This window comes from Aulonocara sp. 'chitande type north' Nkhata Bay, linkage group LG3 (genome assembly GCF_057382095.1).
Source record: "Aulonocara sp. 'chitande type north' Nkhata Bay isolate Kocher_YH1m ecotype deep benthic linkage group LG3, A_spYH_male_GT1.1, whole genome shotgun sequence".
NCBI lineage: Eukaryota > Metazoa > Chordata > Actinopteri > Cichliformes > Cichlidae > Aulonocara > Aulonocara sp. 'chitande type north' Nkhata Bay.
The window spans coordinates 29,027,188-29,048,401 of record NC_141346.1 but is presented as its reverse complement, the minus strand read 5'-3'; the positions used below and the strand labels follow the sequence as shown (position 1 = coordinate 29,048,401).

The following is a 21,214-nucleotide window of genomic DNA, read 5'->3' as shown; positions in this document are numbered from 1 at the left end:
ATTAACAACTCCCACCTCTTACATAAGGAAGTCAGCTCCTCTTGATCTAATTTACATGGCTCAGCCAGGTTATATTTGGCATTAGAAACCACACCCCGAGTCTTTTATGGTGAGCGGGTTTCTTACGACTCGCTGCACCCGTTCTGTCAGGAGAAAAGTCATGCAGTCAGGCACCTAGAAACACCCGACAGGATGTCAATTAAATCTCAGAGTGAGTCCTCCTTGTCTCCAAGCGCCTCTAAAAATAACCAGAGCCACAGCGCCAGAACAGACAAAACAAGTGTTCCTGTTAAAAGTGCCTTTTGTGAGTGCACATTTAAACTCACAGCTGGCTTTACAGACTCGCGGCAGGTGTTTGGGTCCCAATCGCTGCCGTAGCTTCGGTTCTTTGATCTTCTCAGTCTCTTCTCTGGTTACATCAATTCAATTAAGCCCTCATCAGCCTCTGCAGAATCTCTCAGAACTACTCTTCATATTTCTGTTCTTTCGCCATCAAAGATGATGTTTACACTTGTTTTTGCAATTCTGTGAAGATAATTTGGAAGAAAAAAGAATAGGTACCTCTAATTTCTATTTTAGCAGATTTTGAATGGTAACAGGAAGGAGTGACAGAATGAGTGAGAAAGCATGAATCGATCTATAAACTTTGTATAATATCTTTGTTCCCAGTGGTGGAATTACATATCTTTAAGGCTTCTATTTTGGCTGCAAAATAGATACTTGCAGTTAATCAGAGCTCCAATGCGGATTTAATGATTGAGAATCAAATGTCTCACAATTTCAGGTGGTTTTCAAATTCAAGTTTGACCCTTATGTCCTTTCCTGTGGGATAACTGAAAAGGAAAAAGTCTCAGACACAGGTCAAGTCAAAGAAACAGCCCGGCCACAGCCCAGTTTTCTAAGGATGCCTTTATTAAAGAGTCAACAACGTGCGCTAGCCGTCCGGTTCTAGAAAAATAACACAGTCATACATTCATCCACGTGGAAATCCATAAAAACAAAGAAAATAAAATAAAAAAACAAAACAAGGACAGGTTTCTTATTCTTAAAGCTCAAAATCCCTTTAGAAGGTGAGAGGGGAACCTGAATGATATACTCATATATGTATGTGTACTGTGTGTACCTGTTTGTCACTGTGTGTGCATGTGAGAAAGTGCTTGTGTGATGAGTAGCAGCAGCAACCTCTGTGACATGTGCAGGAAATTGATTATTGATTGATGCAGGAAACTGGAGACAGTTTTAGTGTTAATGCTCATTTCTATTTAGCCAGATAGTCCAGTGACTAGCTGATGACCTGCCCCTAGTACAATAGACCCCAATACCACCATCACTCTTAGTTAGATAAGTGGACTGATGTATGGAAGTCCTGATATTAGTGTAAAACAACTCATTACCTTCAGTCACTGCCTTTTATGTGCATACAGACAGGAAGGGAACAGCAGCAGTGGGGTGACCAGAGACTTCTGGCAATGACAGGGGACAAAAAAACAAAAACTAAGTACCTGCTATCTGGTGACAAGAACAAGGTGAGCACTTTACTTTAACTAATTTTAACTTTGAGGCAGTTGGAGTAACTCTAATGAGACTGAAGGATACTAATGAATGACATATGATTGGTTGAGAAAATGCATGAGAGTTACCCACAAAAGGCTGATATGTTCATAAGCAGCCAAACTCATGGCTGTTGAGCAGTTTAGCAGAAACTTCCTGTTAACTATGCTTTTTGTCTTCTTTTTTCAATCTAATTAAAAAGAAACAGTAAGGACTGAGACATGATCTAGTCGGCCTGTCTTTTCTATGACGATAGTTGACTGTTGATAACACGATGCCATGAAGAAAAAAAAAACCCTCCTTCTGAGACATAATTCAAATACACCTTTTCTCGAAACCTTTGAGCCACTCCTGTACCTGCTTCCTATAATAGTGAATGAAAAAACACTGAAACCCAGCAGCTGAAATCCAGTCCTTGCAACCCTAAATCACAATCTAAATGAAACCACCTTACTGGGGGAATGTACATCATTCCAGTATGAAGCGCAGAGCACTGACTATCTTCCAAGTGTGGCACTTGTCAAATCTCAAATGTGATCAGTCAACACACTTGAGATTTGTGGAAAACTGAAATCTTGCCCTTTCCTGTGATTCTGCATGCATACATTTATGTGAGCCTGAATATATGAATGAGGTTAAATGTCCATGGTCTATGAATTTTGGCTTTACCTTGGTTTTTGGTTATGAATGATATTAACTGTCTTCTGTTTTCAGAGGGTTTTTTTTTTTACTCTTCAGCTCAGAGGTATTTCTAGTATTTTGAGTATTCAGTTCTACTTATAATTTAGTAGTTAATCATGTTCTCCTCTGTGTTTTCTTTTGTCCTCCTGTGTTTTTCCCTTGCTTAAAGTTAGTCACTCTGTTTTACTTTAAGCTAAGTTTCTAGTGCCTTTTGGTTAGTTTTATTTTCCAATAGTCTCCACTCTACCCTGATTACCCTTCTGTGTATATTTAGTTCCAGTCTCCCTTTGTCTTTTGTTAGATCTTATGTCAGCATTGTGTATTCTTGTTTCTTGGCCTTGTGCCCTTTTGTAACTTTCTGAATCTGGCCTCAATAAGAGGTCAAGTTTTATTTGTTAACTCAACTGTTTTTCAGTCATGTTTTTTCTTAGAAATCTTGACATTAGAACTAATTTTAATATGAAAATCTAAATGCCCAACAAGTCTAAAATGTGTAATTTTGCCACATATAACTCAGAAACTTGCTATATAGTGACCATAAATTTGACCAATAGCAACTTTTCTTAAAAAGGCTCTTTACTGCTGTTTATGTATAATACCTTTATTTTGAAGCACATTTTTGAATGGTAATAATGGACAAGCATGTGCCCCGTGTAAATGTGATTAAAAAATGTCTCTTCCTTTACACAAACACGCTATGAAGGCCTGTAATAGAAAACAAGGGACAAACTGCATTAAAATATGAATGGAGCCACTGTGACATTACTCACTGGACTTCACATTTTACACCATGCTGAGGGTTTTTGAGTCAGGAGAGGGGCGGTGAATCTCTAAGTTACAGGCTAATAAATACTAATAAAACCCTAAAATTTCACTTCCTAAACCTGTAGTGCAAACTTCTTGGAGCAATCTATATTATGTGAGATGCTTCTGTTTCAAGGCACCAACTGCACAGGCACAGAGAGATCCAGTCTACTGATTTCAATTAGTGCGAGTGAGATTTTGCAGGCAGGGAGTGGCCTACTAAATCTTGCCTAACTCCTGTGCCCAGATTGGTGAGTTACAAAATAAGTAACCCTCTATACTCTTGTTAAGAATCATTACAAACCCATTTTTTTCATTCTGGGCTGTAAACCAGCTTTTTAATGCTGTAGTGTTTTTAACATAGAAGTCTATCTTTGGATTCAGCCTCAAGTGGCTGTCGGAGGAACTGCATTTTTTAGCACTTTGTGTAATTTTATTAGCCTCGGAGGTTGCTGCTTGAGACAAGGCTGATTCACATTCGACCAGGGTTATTAAAGTGGACTGGAGGCTGCGGCTGCCTCAAGCAATTCACAGTCAAACCTGCAGCTGGTCAGTGATCGTGTGAGTGAATAATGCATAAGATGAATCACACGTCTCCTCCCGTCCTTACCACTGCTTGATTTCTATTTTTATACCCCACAGTGTATCACTGCATGCCCATTTAGAACATATATCCTCTTCAATAACGCTCTGCTTGTTTCTCTATATCTCAGTCTCTCTATCTCCTGGACCGGCACATGTCTGTATCTCTAGCTTTGTGAGGACACTCTTCGTGTGATTATGATAACTAAATGCCACTTCAAATTCAAAAACCAACCAGGTTTTACTCTAAACCCTAAAATCAACATTAACCCTCATCAGAGCTGTCAAAATTCCCTCAACTTCAACAAATGTCCCAAAACTCGGTCCTCAGAATTACACAGTTTGAGATATAAACACACACCTATTGATTGGGTACAACTCTAACCAAGTCAATACCTATTAATCAGGAGCAAAACAGAATCTAATTATGGATTCTGGCTGGATCAATTACACCATGGCCACACACACACACTCTGGAGAACAGACAGGCATTACTGATATTGATCTACCACAGTGATTGATTATTAATGCTCTGCCAAATGGCATGTGCGGCCTGTTGAGTCTGGTGTGGTGTGATCTGAAATCTTTTAAGGGCAGCACACACATGACTGCAGTGACTTTATCAAATTATCAATGCTCCTCTGCGATTATCTTCACTCAGACATTACATTTCAAAATAAAAGCCTTCGATTGGTGCAACAATGACAGCAATGTTGCAATTTTGTTTTATTGTGGTAAGTAATAGTCAGAGTTTCAGTGCACACGGAAGCCTGACTGATTATGAGACCTGAACAGTTCTGACTATGGGGTGGTGTCATGCAGGCTGGTTGCCATGGTAACAGAGGATCCTGTTTTTTTGGGTTTGTTTTTTTTTAATCTTTCCACTTTTCTGGGTACTGACCTTTTCAATTGTATTTTTCCTCACCTTTAATTTAATTAAATTTTTTGTTTTAAATGTAAAATCTTTTCAGAGTTGCATTCACAAATAAATAGGCTGGGGATGATATTGGTGAAGCATAGTGACAGATGGAGGGCAGGTCAGTTTTATGAACAAACCGTGTTTAGTGCTTATGCAAATGTGTTAACTGGTGATCTAGCAATCCATGCACTTGTCTAAATGTGTTCCAAAAAGTATATAAATATATAAGGATAGCAATGGCCAGGATTAAATTATATTCTGCTCTGTGTTTCCTTTTGTCCTCCTGTGACTTTCCACAGGAGGACACTGCCTGTTTTACTTAAGCTACAGTACGTTTATGTTTCTAGTGCCTTGTATTTAGTTTTGCTTTTAAGGTGTCTCCACTCTGCCCTGATTACCCTTCTGTGTATTCATCATCACAGTTTCCCTTTATATGTTGCACCCTCCACATAACAGAGGGTTGCAAGATGCTAGCAGGTAGGGCATACATGGAACACCGTAACCAAGTGGCCATCTTGTATACAGAAACATCTGTGGCGAGTATGGGCTGGACATCCCAAGGTCAAAATGGGATGGTTGAGAATGATCAAGCTAAGATCCTCTGAGAACCAGATAAGAACAGAGAAACTGGTGATGGCTAGCCAACCAGACAGAGTAGTGGGGAACGTGGCAATAACGAATGACAGCAACATCAGGAAGAAGCAACATGAGAAGCTGGTGAAGTACCAAGGGCTCAGAGAACAGCTCAGGAAGATGTGGCGGCTGAAGGTAATAGTGGTCCCAGTGGTAATCGGAGCACTAGGTGCAGTGACGCCGTGGCATCTTTCCAGAACAGCGCAGTCCTAGGAACAGCAAGGATACTGTCCATGACCCTCAAGCTCTCAGGCCTCTGGTAGAGGACCTGAGCTTGAAGGATAAAGACTGCCCGAAGGGGAATTTTTTTTAATATATATATATATGTATATATATCAAGATGGCGATGGGCAAGGAGCTAAAGTGGAGGCTGTATGGTTGAAATGAAAATCAGCTGTGATATTTCCAGTTCTGAGCATTTGTTAGTTTATCTAAATTCTAAAATTCACCACAGTGTCAAGTTAAAGTCAAGAGTCGCCCCTGAACAGTTTCACCTTGTCCTTGCTTCTCTTTGTGCATTTAAGCCCAGTTCCAGCTCTGCCCCTACACTTTTGGTAAATGAACTGGTTCTTTTCTACTCTACCTGAGCACTCGAAGCGCTTTATACATCTTGTCTCATTCACTCATTCATACAAGCACTGGATGGCCAGCTTTTTCTATGTAAGTGCTTTCTAACGTTCACACAAATTCATGATTCGATGAGAACAACTAGGCGTTAGCATCTTGCCCAAGGATATTTGGCATATTTGCAGCCAAGGACTGAACCACCAACTTTCAGATTAGAGTAGATGATCTGCTCTACCTCCTGCGTTACAGCCACCCCATTTCTCCTTTTAACTCATTAGTGGAAGCAGCCTATAAAGCACTCCAACACAGAGTATAATAATTGGACTCCCTGAAGGTGCAGCACCTATTTTGTGTGGTTGAAACTCCACCCAATTGGATGCAAGTTTGTTGCAGATATAAACAAAATCAAACTGTGTGTGTATATATATATATAAATAAAAAAATAATGGTCTCCCCTTTTGAATCTCCTCTATGCCTTTGGCCCAAAACCGGTAACGGCAGATGGCTGCCCCTCCCTGAGTCTAGTTCAGTTGGAGGTCTGTTCCTGTTAAAAGTGACTTGGCCCCTTCAGAACATTGACAAGTGGTCCACTTAGGGGGTCGTCCGATTTCTGGGGTTTTCTATCCAATACTGTAGGTTCTTTACAGGAAAGAGTGGTTTGAGTTCACTGTTGTTGTCGATTTGTGATATCTAAATCACATTAAACTGAACTGAAGGGAAGCTGGATCTGCAGGAACACCTGAATGAATCTGAAACAGCATAGGCAGGTTATGGACATGACTGCATCCACCCATCAGAGAGGTGTATAAGTTGCTGCAGTTGCTGATTATAAATTGCTGTGACCGTCTTTAGAATTGCAGCTGCAATATTTACCCTAACTTTTAATAAGGAGACCCTTCAGCAGCAATAAGTACGACTCCACGTGGAGTGTAGCGGCCTTTGTTTATGTTCTCCTTTCAGTCTTTATCAGATTGTCTACATCACCCCTCAACTCCTCAGCTGAATCTCTCTCACGGCGCCGACCCTGGGGTTGTACCTTTCTGTTGTGTTTAGTTTGAATGTTAAGATTTGTTTAATAAAATGCACCTCTACTTGTGCCCTCCTTTTCCTCCAGGTTCTCATTTTCACTGCAGATCATCCAGAGCTTTACTTACTCCACTGATGCAATCATTGATGCTGATTATCACTTTAAGGAGTGTTTTTAGAAGCCATTACATTTCTTAAACTCCTTCCTGCTCAGCATAAGTCCAGTCTGCGAGCCAGCCGATCAAAACATCGATTTATTAAATGCCTGAAGCCTCACACAAGATCAAAAGATTATTCAAATATTAATCCACAGTTTTCTAATATCCTGATGCATTAGAGCTGGATTAATTGATTTTCTCTGGGCCACTTGAGGGTAGTGCAACAACCTGAAAACACACCACTGATGTATTATCACTTTTTAGCATTTTCACGGGGAGTGTGTGTGTGCAGTCATTTGCACACCCGGCAGACAAATAGCAAGTTTTTCTACCAATAACTACACAATTCAAATTGCACAGTCATTCCTATTAACTGGTGTAGCTTTAAGACTTTGTGAGCATGAGGGCAGACTCAAAGATTTTAAATTTGTCATTTGCACAATTAACACCAATAAATTGAAGAAAAGTGTAACACGCCCCAAGTGTGCAGTGGTCTGAAATGAAAATACTGGATATCAACACAAACACATACACTTGACAGCCCTCATAGAATATGTAAGCAATGAAGGTTATCTTTATAGCGCAAATGTTGTTGGTTGATACAGATGATATGATACAGACAAGGTTAAAGATGGAAATCATTTCAAAACAAAGAGCTAAAAGAAGCAAAAAATTGTCTGAAATGTGAAGCAACTATCTTCGCAGTCTTAGATCGGCATTCTTTTTGATCACCAGCAGGGGGCGATACTACAAAAAAAATCTTCAACCCTATAGAAGCCAATGGGGTAAACAGTCCTTGTTCTTGACTTCTGCAAACCTTTCCTGATGAATCATGATGTGCTCACTGACTTCAGGTCATACTAGATAAAACATTACGTGCATTTTGTAAGTTCTGGGGAACCTAAGTTTCAAAGGGAGGGATTATGCATGGTAGTATAAGACATGTCAATCAGCCAATAAGCAGCCAGTTTCAGTGGGATTTCTATATTGCTTGTGACACCTGGTTCCAAATTATATAATGTCGTCTGGGATTAATAAAGTATTCTTATTCAAAACAGGACTTCAGACACTGGTATGTGATGTCAGGTTAGCTATGTCCATCTTTTCCTGCCTCCCATATCATCTGCAATAATAACAGAATTCGTTTTCACATGTCATATTGTATCATTTCAACAACGAGACAATTGGCAGTTTTAAGTTATTTTAATTTTTGTTACACTAAAATATTAAATAGTTATTTTGTACTTTTACTTCAAATTTCCAAGGAAATAACACTTTTTTACTGATATTTCACTATACTGTGAAGTTTGTCATCAATGACATCAGCTCACTGGAAAAGAAAATGCCCTTCATTAACTTTTATAGATGCCTGCAAACAAAACATAATAGTCAGTATTTTTTTTCTATATTGTCGGAAACATTGTTATCACAAATGAAATAATTTTGAGGCTATGTCACCTAACTGTCTTTGCTCTGACTGAAGGCCAGGTACTAGTTTGCTCTTTGTCACCGGCCTTTGAAGTGTGTACTTTAACAAAAAATGACACAACATTTAGCATATTTAACATTTAAATATGCTAGACATCTCAGGTAAACAACAAATTCTAAATTAGAAGCTGTACTTATTTTATCAGTGGTGTTTCTACGATACTCCCCCTTTCAGTTCAGATCGCTGAGGGTCTTTTAAAGTAGTTTAGTCCAGCCTCTCAAGTGACCACACAGTTAAATCAAGATGTTTACTGGTGTATATTTTGCTCAGTCTCACCACCCTGGTGTTTGCTTTGGGCTTTGCTGGTCCCTTGTATATTTTTAACTGGCCTGAGACAAAGCTCAAAGCAGTCTACATCGGCACAAATAATTATGATTAGTAACTAAAGTTTAAAATTAAATTGTGTGGTAAAGTAGAGAAGGCCGCTGTCAGCTTGTAGCAAAGATGAAAGACTTAAAGATCGCTATATCGCTGTTTGTCTGCAGTGCTGGAATCAGTTTTACAAACCACTTTTGGAAGTGAGCAGGAAAAATGTTGCTCTTCTTCATGTTTAAGGTGTCATGAGGAAGGACTCCTTGAAAAGCTTCTGATTATGATTACATGATTACAGTAAGTATCACTGCTGTTGTCAGCCTTATAAAAAATAAAAAAATGCTGTCGCTCCCCCTGGGTTCACGGTCTCTGTGCTGCCTCTCTGTTGCTTGCTTTGAGTTTATCAGAGAGGAGAGTTCTGCCATAAATTACAGCCCTGCGTGGCAACTTCACTGACATTCATCTTCACTTGCTGTGTTTGCAAGCTTTTCATTGAGAAAAATAATGGCGATCTGGGCTGTATCCTACAATACGAATCCACTAAGAACTATGTCTCTTTCATGGGCTTCATGCACTTTCTTTAATGTGCAGATTTAAAGCCTAACTGTTGGTGAGGTGAGGCTGGAGCTGATGGGTGGAAACTCATTCACCTGCCCTGCTACTGAATCAGCTTCCAAAACACTTCTATTTTTTTTAAAGAGGCTCTGTGATATATGTATATATCACATATATACTGTAAAATAGTGTAAAAACAGCATAGTTGGCAAACATAGGAACTACTACAACTCATAGTGGGGCTGCTAACTTGTGCTGCTTTCTGGTGAAGCAGCGGAAACACTGATGTTGGTGGCGATACTCAATATGAATATTACGTTAGTGTGATTAAAAACATGGATGCATCATTTCCATGTATATCACTAGTCTGCATTCAGCCCAGTGTGTGTGAATGTTAGATAGAAAGCACTTGCATAGAAAAACCATAAAAAAGCGCTTGTATGAATGGGTGAATGAGGAATGTTATGTAAAGCGCACTGAGTGCAATTACTAAAACTAAATTTCTGCCATGCTTTAAAGTGGCAACAGACAAATCCTCTTTTTTAATTTATCATTACAAGCTGACATTTTCATCTATTGGGCAGTAAAACATGACGGTGAAACACCATGGGTCCATTTTGCAACACTGCAGTCTGAAGATTGGTATTTCCATCTGCAGTCATTTGTATTTGTATTTGCTCTGTTCTCAGACCAGCACAGAACAGAGCAGGTATCAGTAACAAACAATATGACATTGATTACATCAGACTAGGGCTGGGCGATATATCGAGTTTTTTTAAAATATCGATATATTTTCATACGAGATATAAGATGTGACAATATCGTTTATATCGATATAGTCTATGTTACGTTGTGGAGCCGCAGGTTTGCCTCTCTTTCGTCCACTTTTGTCTCTACGAAACGTTACTCGGCCTCGCCTCTCCTTCACTGAACACAACTCCGCCTCCCCCATAGCTTCACCTGCAGGCAATGACAAGATGAAAGCGGAAAATCTCCGTTAGCGAGTTACCGCGGATCGCCCCGTGCGTGGGGCTGGACGGCGTCAACGTGTTAGCGAGCTAACCGCGCTAACGACATGCAGCCCGAAGGGGCTGCACGGCCTAAAATCCTTTCATTTTCTCAAAACTCGACAGTGCGCCTTATGTATGAATTCTGGTTGTGCTTACTGACCGCGAACCGATTTTATGTGGTGCACAGCGCTCAGCAATCTGTCAAAAAATGTTTTAATATGACTTTGCTAAGCTAAGGAGCTGCACCGCTTGATGGAGCCGCCTCGCGGAGTGATACGTACTGTGCTTCAACGTAATATTACCGTACTGTGTGTGTATAAGGACCACAAATGGCACCTGTTCAGAGACGTGGTGCAGCTGTGAAATCTGTCTCTTTGTTATTATGCTCAGCTTCTATTAGTTTACATTTTGACTGCACAATTGTGAGCTTTTTGTTATGCACAAAAACAACATTGTTTTCTTTTATTTATGGACCATGATTATTTAATAAATGCTGATAATTTATTTATGAGTAATTTCTTCATGTACATCTACGCTGTATGTAAAGAAAATGCCCGTGTGACATCTGGGACACAGTGTGACTAAGAACTCTCTTTTTGTTCTTAACTTATGGCTTTTTAAAAAAAAATATTGAGATATATATCTTATATCGCCATGCAGCTAAAAAATATCGAGATATGAATTTTGGGTCATATCGCCCAGCCCTACATCAGACATATCAATTTAAGGAGGGGTTATGAGTGGACAGGGTTGCAAAGCAGCTTGCAGATGTGCAGCAACTGTAGCCAGGCTAAAGCAGCTTAAATAGCACACACTACATAAGATCTGCCAATGGCATGCATAGCAAGGTATCAGCTGAACCACCAGCTGATGTGGCCTGACATTAAGACGAGCTGGTCTGCTGGGGTTGTGGTTGAGCCTGACTTCATGTTGTGCCTGAGTTTACTCTACCAAACAAAAAAATTTGTCTCCTTCAAAAACAACCAAAAAAGGGAAAGAGTGAGAGTGATTAAAAAACAAAACTGACAAAAATATCCATCAAATAATGGATTTAGCATAATAGAAGGTGCTGCAGCAGTCTAAAAGACAAACAAAGGCAATGCAAAGCAGAGGAGGATTTAGACTTCGTAGGCATGTAGAGCCTACGATGTAACCATGGCTGACGTGCTTGTGTGCTGCTGCATTATGTGTTGATTACAGCGTGGCCGTGTCCAGATGTTTCAGTGCCAGCAGATAGAAAAAAAGGAACATTTTTTCCCTCCTGTCTTTGTTGCACTTTTTTTTATTCGTTCGAAGGGAAATCATTTTTGTCCCACTCCTTTGTACATTCCCTCACGTCTACTCTGATTGTTTCAACAATCTACCTCCAGGAATCTGCTGTCATTTGTGAATCCTTATATTGATGCTATGTTCATTGTTCCTTATACTAAGAGGATGACTGCTATTCTCTCACTGACAAATTCAAAAACTGCCGTGAAAAAGTAGCCGGAAATGCACGGGAGGAATCGATGGTACTGAACAGGCCAATCACAGTAGGAGCTTCAGAGGTTACTCCTAGCAGACCTTGACGGGCTAAAGAGTTAATGTGAAAACATATCCAAATCCCAAATTGTGAAATGTTTGCTAATTCAAATGAAAAATAAAACATCCTTGTACTTTTAAGATCTAAATGACCAACTGTGTCTTAATTTCTCACAATTACTAAAATCAAACAGTATTAAAGCAGTTGTCATGTCATCCTCTGTTACTGGAATGTAAAGTAAGAAGACATTGATTTTTAAATACTAAATTGATGGGCTGGCACTGCTAAGCACTTAACTGTGCACCTGCTGTCCGAGCTCTGGCCGTGACATTATGATTACAGGATGCACAGCGGTTGACGTCGTGACATTTTGGAATGCTGATTTATTGCTGCTCTGAGGCTTTCTACTGCCAGGACAGCTGCCTAACCAGAGGGCTTTTTTATGAAAAAAAGAGGACAAGGACGGACAAAATGAATAAAACAGTCAAATAAGAAATAAGAGGAGGTGATGTCATCCTGCTGAGAGACCAACAAAAACAAGACCAATACTTTTAGCTGGCAGCTATTCATCACACAAGCTGATTTTTAAGTGCGTGAATGTGTGTGTGCTTGCATGTGTGTGTTGCAGGTAACGGTGTTTTTTCTTTTTTTCTTTTTTGATCAAACATGCATAATTTCTCTACTTCACCGCTGACAGTCGTATATTAACCAGAGTAAAATTCAACAGCCTCTGCTCATGCCAACCCTTTGAAGTTGCCTCACCAAGCGACTTCAAGAGAAAAAAAAATCATGATGAAATTCTGGTGAAATTTCCCTTTTAAATAGATTTCCCAGATAGATAGAAAGGGAAACTCATCCCCATTTTAGTCCATATGTTCCTCATTCAAGCATATCTATGTGCCTTCACTTATTTGCCTCATTTCCTCTCCCTCCATTCGTCCAATCATTCCTCCTGCCTTTATTTCCCCTGACCTTGTTCTTCCTTCCTTAAAACGTCCCGCGTTTCTTAAGCTCTCTCTCCCACCCCCATTTATCCATCCCTCCTCCCTCTTCCACACAATAAATATCTTATTATTCACCAGGTTAAAGTGTACTTATTAAGGAAGAGCTGAACGAGAAGCCAGGATATCGTAGGCAACTCAAATAGAAGCAAAGACAGTGTATAGAAACCAGAATAGTCCTCATTATTATTAATAGAAGTCTCTTATTATTATTACCGTTATTATTATTACTAGTATAATTGTTATTAGGATAAAATAAAGTTCCTTGGCCCTTGTTGGTGCAGAGAGAGAGGGTGCAGGCTATTGACAGCAGAGCAAAGGTTTCATGCTGCTTCTGTTCATCCCAGTGATTCGGTCAAATTTAAATCCATTGTTCCATGGTTAAAGGGGACGTTATTCCGTGTGCCATCTCCTTCCATTCAGCTGAATGTAAAAGCATAGTTCAATTCAAATTCCACTGGTTTTAAGATGATTTAATTCCATTTTTATTCCGATACAGATTCGAAGTTTGGTTAAAGGGAAAGAAACCATTATGTGAAACTTTCCAAACAGGGATATTTCCTTTTTGAAAAGTCACTTTGAATCCTTGTAATCCCATAATAATGATGTGTGTTTTAATCTTTCGGAAAAAAATAAAATGAACTCCTTTGGTCTCATGGTGGCATGTGTGGAAAATGGCAGATGTATATAAAGACAGTTTGGCTTTTTGAAGGTTGTGAAGATCAGACAAAAAGACGGGGACTGCCATCGAGAGGGAAAAATAACTCCTAACAGACCTTCATCACAAAACAAGAAATCAATGTAATTTGTCCAAGAGCTTACACTTAAGTTCAGTTAAGTTCAGTATTTTAGTAGCTCAGGTATACTTAGCTCCATTTGGCAAAGTACTTATTTGGGATGATTGTAACCATCATCCTCCCCAACCCCTTTAATGCGGACCCCAGCATGTCAAAGCACCACAAAATTTTCAATGCAAAACCTGCCTCAAACTTTTCCTGTAATTTACTTTGTCCTCATTTACATCCTCATATTTTTAATTAGATACTTTTACCCCGATATGAAATTCATATTTCCTTCTCTTGTGTTTTATTCACAATTATTCATGAATAATTCATGAATATATATATATATATATATATATATATATATATGGCCAATTTTAAATATGACATTGTGATATAATTTGGAAACTGTAATAGCGACAGTGAGAAAATGCTATCATCTTACATAGTTTTTATTTTGGCAGTTAAACATCTGCGGAATTGGATTCTAGCAATGAATGTTTCTTATGTATCCATGGATGAACGGACATGGATTTCTGTGACACTGAAGAAAACTTGATGATAAATGACATTTATCTGTGTTTAGCTAGGTAGCTAGGCTCTCTTGGAAATTCACTCAATGGTGAACTTGCGTGTTTCCATCTTAAAAAATCCCAGACAATGTCAAACTGGTGATACTTCAAATTACTGGAATGTTCTCCAAACAGGTTTTATTGAGTTCTCGCAAGCAAGGTAAGTCAGCTCAATTAATTAGCGACTTAACTCCAAAACTTTTAAGCAATGAGGTTCATGCGATAGCGAAAGGTGTGTGTCTGAACCCTGAAAAATCCCAGACAACGTCAAACTTGAGATACTTTGATTGTCTGGAATAAGTTTTCCAAATAGATATTTATGGACTTTTAACTGAGTTCTAGCAATTTATCTCCAGAACCTTCCAACAATAAAGTCCACATAATAGTGAAAGTGTCTGTTTAAACCCTGAAATATACCAGACAAACTGTCTCTATGAACATCTGCCACTTTAGGATGCCCTCTGTGGTGTTACCATGACGATCAAGTCAATCCTTAGAACCTGCTCCATTCTCGGGTGTGCTGCATTCTAGAATTCCAGAATCCCAAATCCATCCAGGTAAGTTCTAGAACGGATTCCACCAAATTCTCCGCCCTCTCTCTCTGTCTCTCTCCATCTCTGTATATATTCAGCCATTTTGCAAACAAACAAAAACAGTTTGGTAGTCCCTTTCTTCTATAGCTGTGTAGTGACGGAGTCCTCTATGACCTCGCAGCTGTCCTCGATGACATCATCGCAAGGTCCCACCCAACCGCCCATCATCATCACCCCTCCTCCTCCCCCTCCTCCATCCACGCTGCCATCACCCGATCCTCCCATGCCTCCACCCTGGAAAACGTCCTCACTGGAGTCCAGGAGGCGCGAGCTGGACTCAGACATGTTGGAAGCACAGTGCAGGGATTGGCAGGGGCAGGGGGGCGGGAGGGGCAGTGTCAAAAGCGAGTCTCGCCCATTCGTTCTCCGAGGAGAGAACGACGGGTTACTGATGTCAACAGAATGGCCCATCTCGTTCAGGTGAGTCTCGCTTCTGGTCACGTTGCTGAGTCCGAAGTCGGAGTGGCTGTGGCTCCCCAAGGGGCGGAGCAACCCGTCAGAGATGGTGTAGGAGACTGGGGACTGAACAGGGACAGGCATGGGTGGGGCTTTGCGTTTGGAGCGGGAGAACAGGTAGGAGAGGCGTTTGAAAGAGTCCGTCTTTGCACTTGGACCTGATAGGCGCTGCAGACGGCTCCTTGTACGAGCGAGTGATGATGAGAGTGCTGAAGAGAATGATGAAGATGACGACGGGACAACAGAGGTGGAGGATGGAGAGATGACGGTCGTCTTCAGCCCATTGCTCTTTGGTTTTCCCTCCTCTTCCTCCTCCTCTGTCCCCCATTCAATACCTTCCTCCAGCTCCTCCCCACCTACCCCCCTTTCTACCTGGGTCATTCCAGAAATAGAACGCACCAGTGCAGACACGCCGAGCGTTGGTGTCGGCTTTGTGTCGTCTTCTGCTGGAGTCATGAAGGTCACGCTCTTTGATCTCTGGACTCCCAAGCCTCCTCCGGTGCCTTCACCTGACTCGCTGTCGTCCTCAGATGCCATGGCACCATCATCTTTCGTTGTCTCACTGGAGGAGGAGTAGTTACGCCGAGGAGGACGCCGGTTCCCAAGGAGATCTAGGACCTCGTAGCGGAAACTGGAGATGTCTTGCTTCAGCTCCTAAAGATAGACATGAATTCATAATGTAAATCCTAAGGATATAACATTTCTTGCTATGAGAAGCTAAAATTGAGGTTTAAAAAAAGTAGCACTTCTACTTTTCATTCGGAGGGATGTACTGTTAATTCTAAATCCCTATATCAAAAAATATCTAATATCCAAAGGAAAACCAAGAAGTAAAAACCACAGAAAGGGAAGGCGAGGGTGAGGGTGAGGAGGGTAAGTGGGAGAGATGAGGCTGATGACTGGCTGAGAGAGGGGAGGTGAACCATTAGTTTGTAGAAGCAGAGGGTGAAGAGGAGGGTGATGAAGAGAGGAAGATCAAGGTCAAGAGACATGCAAAAAGAGAGGAAAACAGAGTGGATAAATCCTGAAAGTGAGTGTAAAGAGACTGGGGTCGGTGGAGGGGAAATGACGAGAAGCAAACATTTATTCTCAGTTTAGTTGGCATCAATGAAACTTGTAGGTTTAGTCTCAACTGCTTAACATAAAAGAAGAGAAAATAAAGGTTTAACATGGACAAAATTAGTAAGTCTGTTAACCCAACAGTATTAAAATATCAGAAGCTTCAGGGTTTACTCAAAGTTTCTTAAGCTGTATAGCCACACATCTGACACCAAGTACTTCTGTACTGAAGATGACAGTGTAACAAGTATTTATGGCAATGCTAATAGCTAGATAGCCTGCTAGCATTGGTACTGTACTGTACTAATGATATAGCTTCCTCCTGCTGATGGAAAATTTGTTGGTAAAACTGATGATGAAGTGACCAGCGTTCCAAACTCAACTTTTTTGACTGTTATGAATACATCATCTTGGGCAGTAAGATTGCAAGTCAGCAACAACATAGTGCGACCCAACTTTGGGAGACACGAGTGGCAAGAAAGGGGTGAGATAAACTCACTGATGTCTCACACCCTGTACCCGATATCACCTTTGCAAATATCCTATGACCAGAGGTGTGTTATATCTTGCAATACAATTGTAAAGAACAATTCCAGGTGGTATGGTCCAAAGTGTCACTTAGCACTGAGTTGTATTTGATTTTGGGGAATGATACTAGAGCACTTTCTTGTGGTTTTTGTCTTTAATGTCTGTAATTGCCATTGTGTGGCATTGTCAGCAAAATATAATGCTAGATCAATGGAGCAGCTAACTTTCTCTGAGTAAAGAAAGAAAGAAGAAAGAAGTGGAAACGTTATTCTTCACGGTCTTTAATGGGTCAAACCCTTAAAACCCTGGTTCTTCCACTTCCTACAAGGTACTCAGTAACTTGAGACCATGAAATCATGATTTATTCTCCACACTTCCAATTTCCAAAGGACCTTGAGAACCCTAGGACATACCCTCGTGTTTATTTGAACTGTCATTTCTTCTAAAAATTGGTTTACAGTACAATCTAAATCTGTATAGCGACCCAGACATTATGCGATATCTATATTTCTGTGTATTTTCATGGAACAGAGACAAATTAGATCAGTTTCTTCTGACTGAGAGTTCCATCATGTTGTTTGTTTGTATTTTTTTGCTTCAGGCCATCTTTACTTTAAAACAACTGTTAACAGTTTCCATTTGTTTATACTCCAAATCTTTTGCTTATTTGTTTTACAAACAATCTGCATTCGAATTGCTTTGAATTTCTCTTCATCATCCGTATGATGTGGGTCTTCGTACCCAGTTTTCTTACATAATAGCTAGAGGCTGTGGATGGGCGGGGCCAAGCAATTATTTGTAGCTGTTTATTTAGTGTGTATATTATGTAATGTTGCTTTGTTCTTTTTAAATTGAGACCTTTAGGACATTTTTGGAAAATGGGATTCTACATCTAAAAAGATTAGCCTTTTAATCATTTCATCACAGATTAAACGAATTATATTCCTTAAATCAGTTGGTTTCTAGAAATGGATAAGCATTGAAGGGAAGGAATTGCCTCTCCCTTTTCCCCCCAAGAAGAAAGTAAAACAACTATTGGAAGATTTTCACTGTGTTGCTTAGCTCTGAAGCATCCACCAGGGAGGAGGGCTGATGTTTATTCCCATTCAGATCACGTGCATCATGAATTTAGCCTGTAGCTTTAATACAGAAAATTACCATAAATGCCTGCATAAACATGCACTCTGTTTACTGTAACTCGCTGCTTGCTGCATTTTTCTCCTGCAAAACAGAGAGCAACAAGACCCAAATAACTCTGCTAAAAAAAAAAAATCCTTTTTGTCTGTCTCACCATATGGGATCCAAATGCTTCACTGGGGAGAGTAAAAACTGACTTCAGCATGCACCTGATCTTAGCTATGTGTTTTTAAGCACACAAACGCGCACTTTCTGCACAATTACAACTCCCGCATTCTACATTAGTACACACAGAAGTACATGAGCACACTCGGGGTGTGAACATTGATTGAGTATGATGTGCACCTGATGTTGTTTTTGCATTGAAAAACCCAGAGGAACTTTCCACTTCAAAGCCCAGGCTGGGCTCCAAGGGCTTCATGAGAAACAGACTCGGGAGGTAAAAGCAGCTCAGAATAATTTATGGCCCAGAATATTTTGGAAAGGCAAAGAAGCTCTCTTCAAGGGTTATTGACTTAATGGCTGGTATTGATGAGAGCTGTAGATTTGGGGCAGGAGGTGGTTATTAAAAATCTTTTGATAAATCTCAGTAGAGACGAAGAGCAGCTCTGCATCTGGTATCAATGAAACCTGCACTATTATCACAGCACTAACATACATAAACAGTTGCTGTGCTCTGTTTCTGCAGACTGGCCTGTGAAGCTTTTAATTACAGATTTGCTGCAAACCTGAAGAAAGATGGATTTTACACTCATTACTTACAGCATGTGAGAGGTGTTCTGTCTTTATTCTGATCACCCACCTTAAAGTTTTCCTCTGTCAGTCCCTCGTCTGTCTTGGCACTGCGTATCATTGCTGCCACGTACCTCTTCACCAGGTTCCGGATCACTTCCTGTTGGAGACAGGTGCCATAATTTCATTGCTAGCATGTGGTTGTGTTTTTGTGATGGACCTGTCCAGTCTATGCTAACACCTGCTGATAGCTTCACACTCCACCCTCTCTGTACTCTCAACTGCTCTTTTGTTGGTTACAGCCAGTTCACAGGTCATTGTTGTTAATATCAAATCAACCAATCACATGAATTTAGGGCATGTAGAGATTGTCAAAAATCAACAAAGAACTGGGGTGCAAGGCAGGAGGACAATCAACCCCCACCCCTAGGGGAGGAAGCAAGAGTTACTGAGAGTGAGGGGCAAACAAAGGGCAAACGCACACTACCTTAAAAGGATTTGGGGGTCAGGGTGTCAGCACCCTTGGCCACTGTACTAGTGTATTTCTATTGTGGGGGGGAGGAGACCAGAGGTTATAACTGTAACTGTTGTGTGGAGTTCTTTAGATCAGCCTTTAGCATAGGACTGCATAGGAGTGCAGTGTGCTGATCTCCAGATGCATCTGTAAGAATAATGGGTAATAAAAGGATTGTGTAAAACATGGAAACATCTCAGCGTGATCTCTATCAGGACCAAAAGAATTGCAGAGACCGGCGTTGTCTCAACAGTTTCCAGCAGCTTGTTGAATCTGTGCCATGAAGAATTAAGTTAAAATGCTAAATTGGGGTTTTTAAAAAGCCGCGAGAGTGTCTTGTAGTTCTTGGACGTTTAAGCTTGTATGTATCTTCTCTGTAAATCCCTCCAAACAAATCGCCTCCAAATCAAGGATGTGCTCCTACTGAAAAAATAATCCCTACAAAGAGAAACTTCACAAACTTACTAAGTACTTACTATACTGGCTAAATCCATCTCCATGATACACTGACTTTTACTGATTTCTAATGTACTGAAAACCCACTGAATCTTTATTCATTCAGATATTATATTGTTGTGCTCTGTGTCTGTCTGAGCTGTGTGAACATTGCAATGCAGCACAATTCAACCCTGTGTAGGAATTTAAATGTTATTGTCTCATTAAGTAATCAGCCAATGAGGCGGGTCACCCTCATTGATTTACAGACCAAAGACAAATTTCACAAGCATTTGGTGCTCAGTGGGTGGCAATTCAAACCCTGACACACTGCAACAGTGCGCGCACACACTAACACACTGCATCCTCCCACAGTCAACACCTGTGCCTGCCAAACAGGACGGTCTGGCATGCTGTCACTCTCCGCCTCTGCCAAGACACACCACACACTCTTGTTAAAATGCAGGACAGATTCCTGCAGCAAACCTTAAAAAACATGGACGGATATCAAAGTAACAATCAGCACTGCCAAATACAAAGTACTGGCGTTCCTGCGTTTGTAGTCCCTGCCAGTGCTGAGGTGTCAAAATAAAAGAGCTCAGTTTTGGTTGATTTGCTCTACTAATACTGAAAAAAATCCCCTTAAAGCTGGACATCAAACGGAGGGTTACAGCTGCCAAAAACAATACACGGTTTCGTTTACTGAAAAAGGTGCTCACTGTCTTTGTAACTCAAAGTAGAGCAAAACTCTCAAAACACAAATTCACTTGGATTCACAGTAATCAGACCTTTTTCTATTCACGAGATGAAAAGCACACAAGCTTTTCTCTAGTGATTTTTAAGGCCAAGGGGGTTAAAAAATTCTCAGGTGATAATAGTTACCTGACGTTCAAGAGAAACAGTGAAGATGTTTCAGAGCATCTGGATTACATTGGCCTTATCAGCGAGCCTTCACTGAACCCTACAGCACCCTTGAATCATACACTTTAGAATCACAGATTCACTGGTTTTCAATGTTGAAGCCTCAACATTTGCATTATGGCAGCCAGATGGAAGTACTGGCTTTCTGAAGCCACATGTGGCCATCTTTGGACAAGAGTCAAACAAATGGAAGCGAGACCGAGTAGTAATACAAAGTGGGGACTTTACATATAACTCAGTGACTATAAACCTGAAGGCACTGAGTTTGCTGGCAAAGCAGTGTGGGGAAAAGTAGTAAGGACACTCCTACTGTATGTCAGTAAAGATGAAGACTGTGCAGGAACTACACACCTGGTAGTGCTGATTCTGCCTCAGACTGTCGGCATGACGCTCCTGCAAAGAGAAGAAACGTTGTGTTAATACATGGTTTTCCACATTTAGCAAAAAGTTCTTTTACTCCTGTATCTCCAAAAATGTGCACTCCCTTACAACTAAACTGTACCCTCACTTATGAGCGCAGGGAACGCCCTCTCGCCACCAAAGACCAACAAAGCCTACATAAGGAGGCAAGGAGGCAACAATGACAGGGATAGCTCAGTAGGTAAAGTGGTCGCCCCATGATCGGAAGGTTGGCGGTTCGAATCCACTTAACGGCTACCCTGAGGTACCCCTGAG

At 40.6% G+C, this 21,214-nt stretch overlaps 1 protein-coding gene across 1 annotated transcript in view; it reads right to left on the bottom strand.

The window, feature by feature from the left end:
• Positions 1-852: 852 nt before the first annotated feature.
• The window catches only part of trpc5a (transient receptor potential cation channel, subfamily C, member 5a), a 217,915-nt gene continuing 197,553 nt past the window's right edge, over positions 853-21,214 (bottom strand). Inside the window, exons 16-18 of the mRNA XM_086275570.1 lie at positions 20,891-20,932; positions 18,740-18,829; positions 853-15,867 (exon numbers count right to left, since the gene is read on the bottom strand). Of these exons, the coding sequence (XP_086131696.1) occupies positions 14,839-15,867; positions 18,740-18,829; positions 20,891-20,932 (1,161 nt within the window). The 3' untranslated portion in view covers positions 853-14,838. The remainder of the gene's footprint in view (positions 15,868-18,739; positions 18,830-20,890; positions 20,933-21,214) is intronic.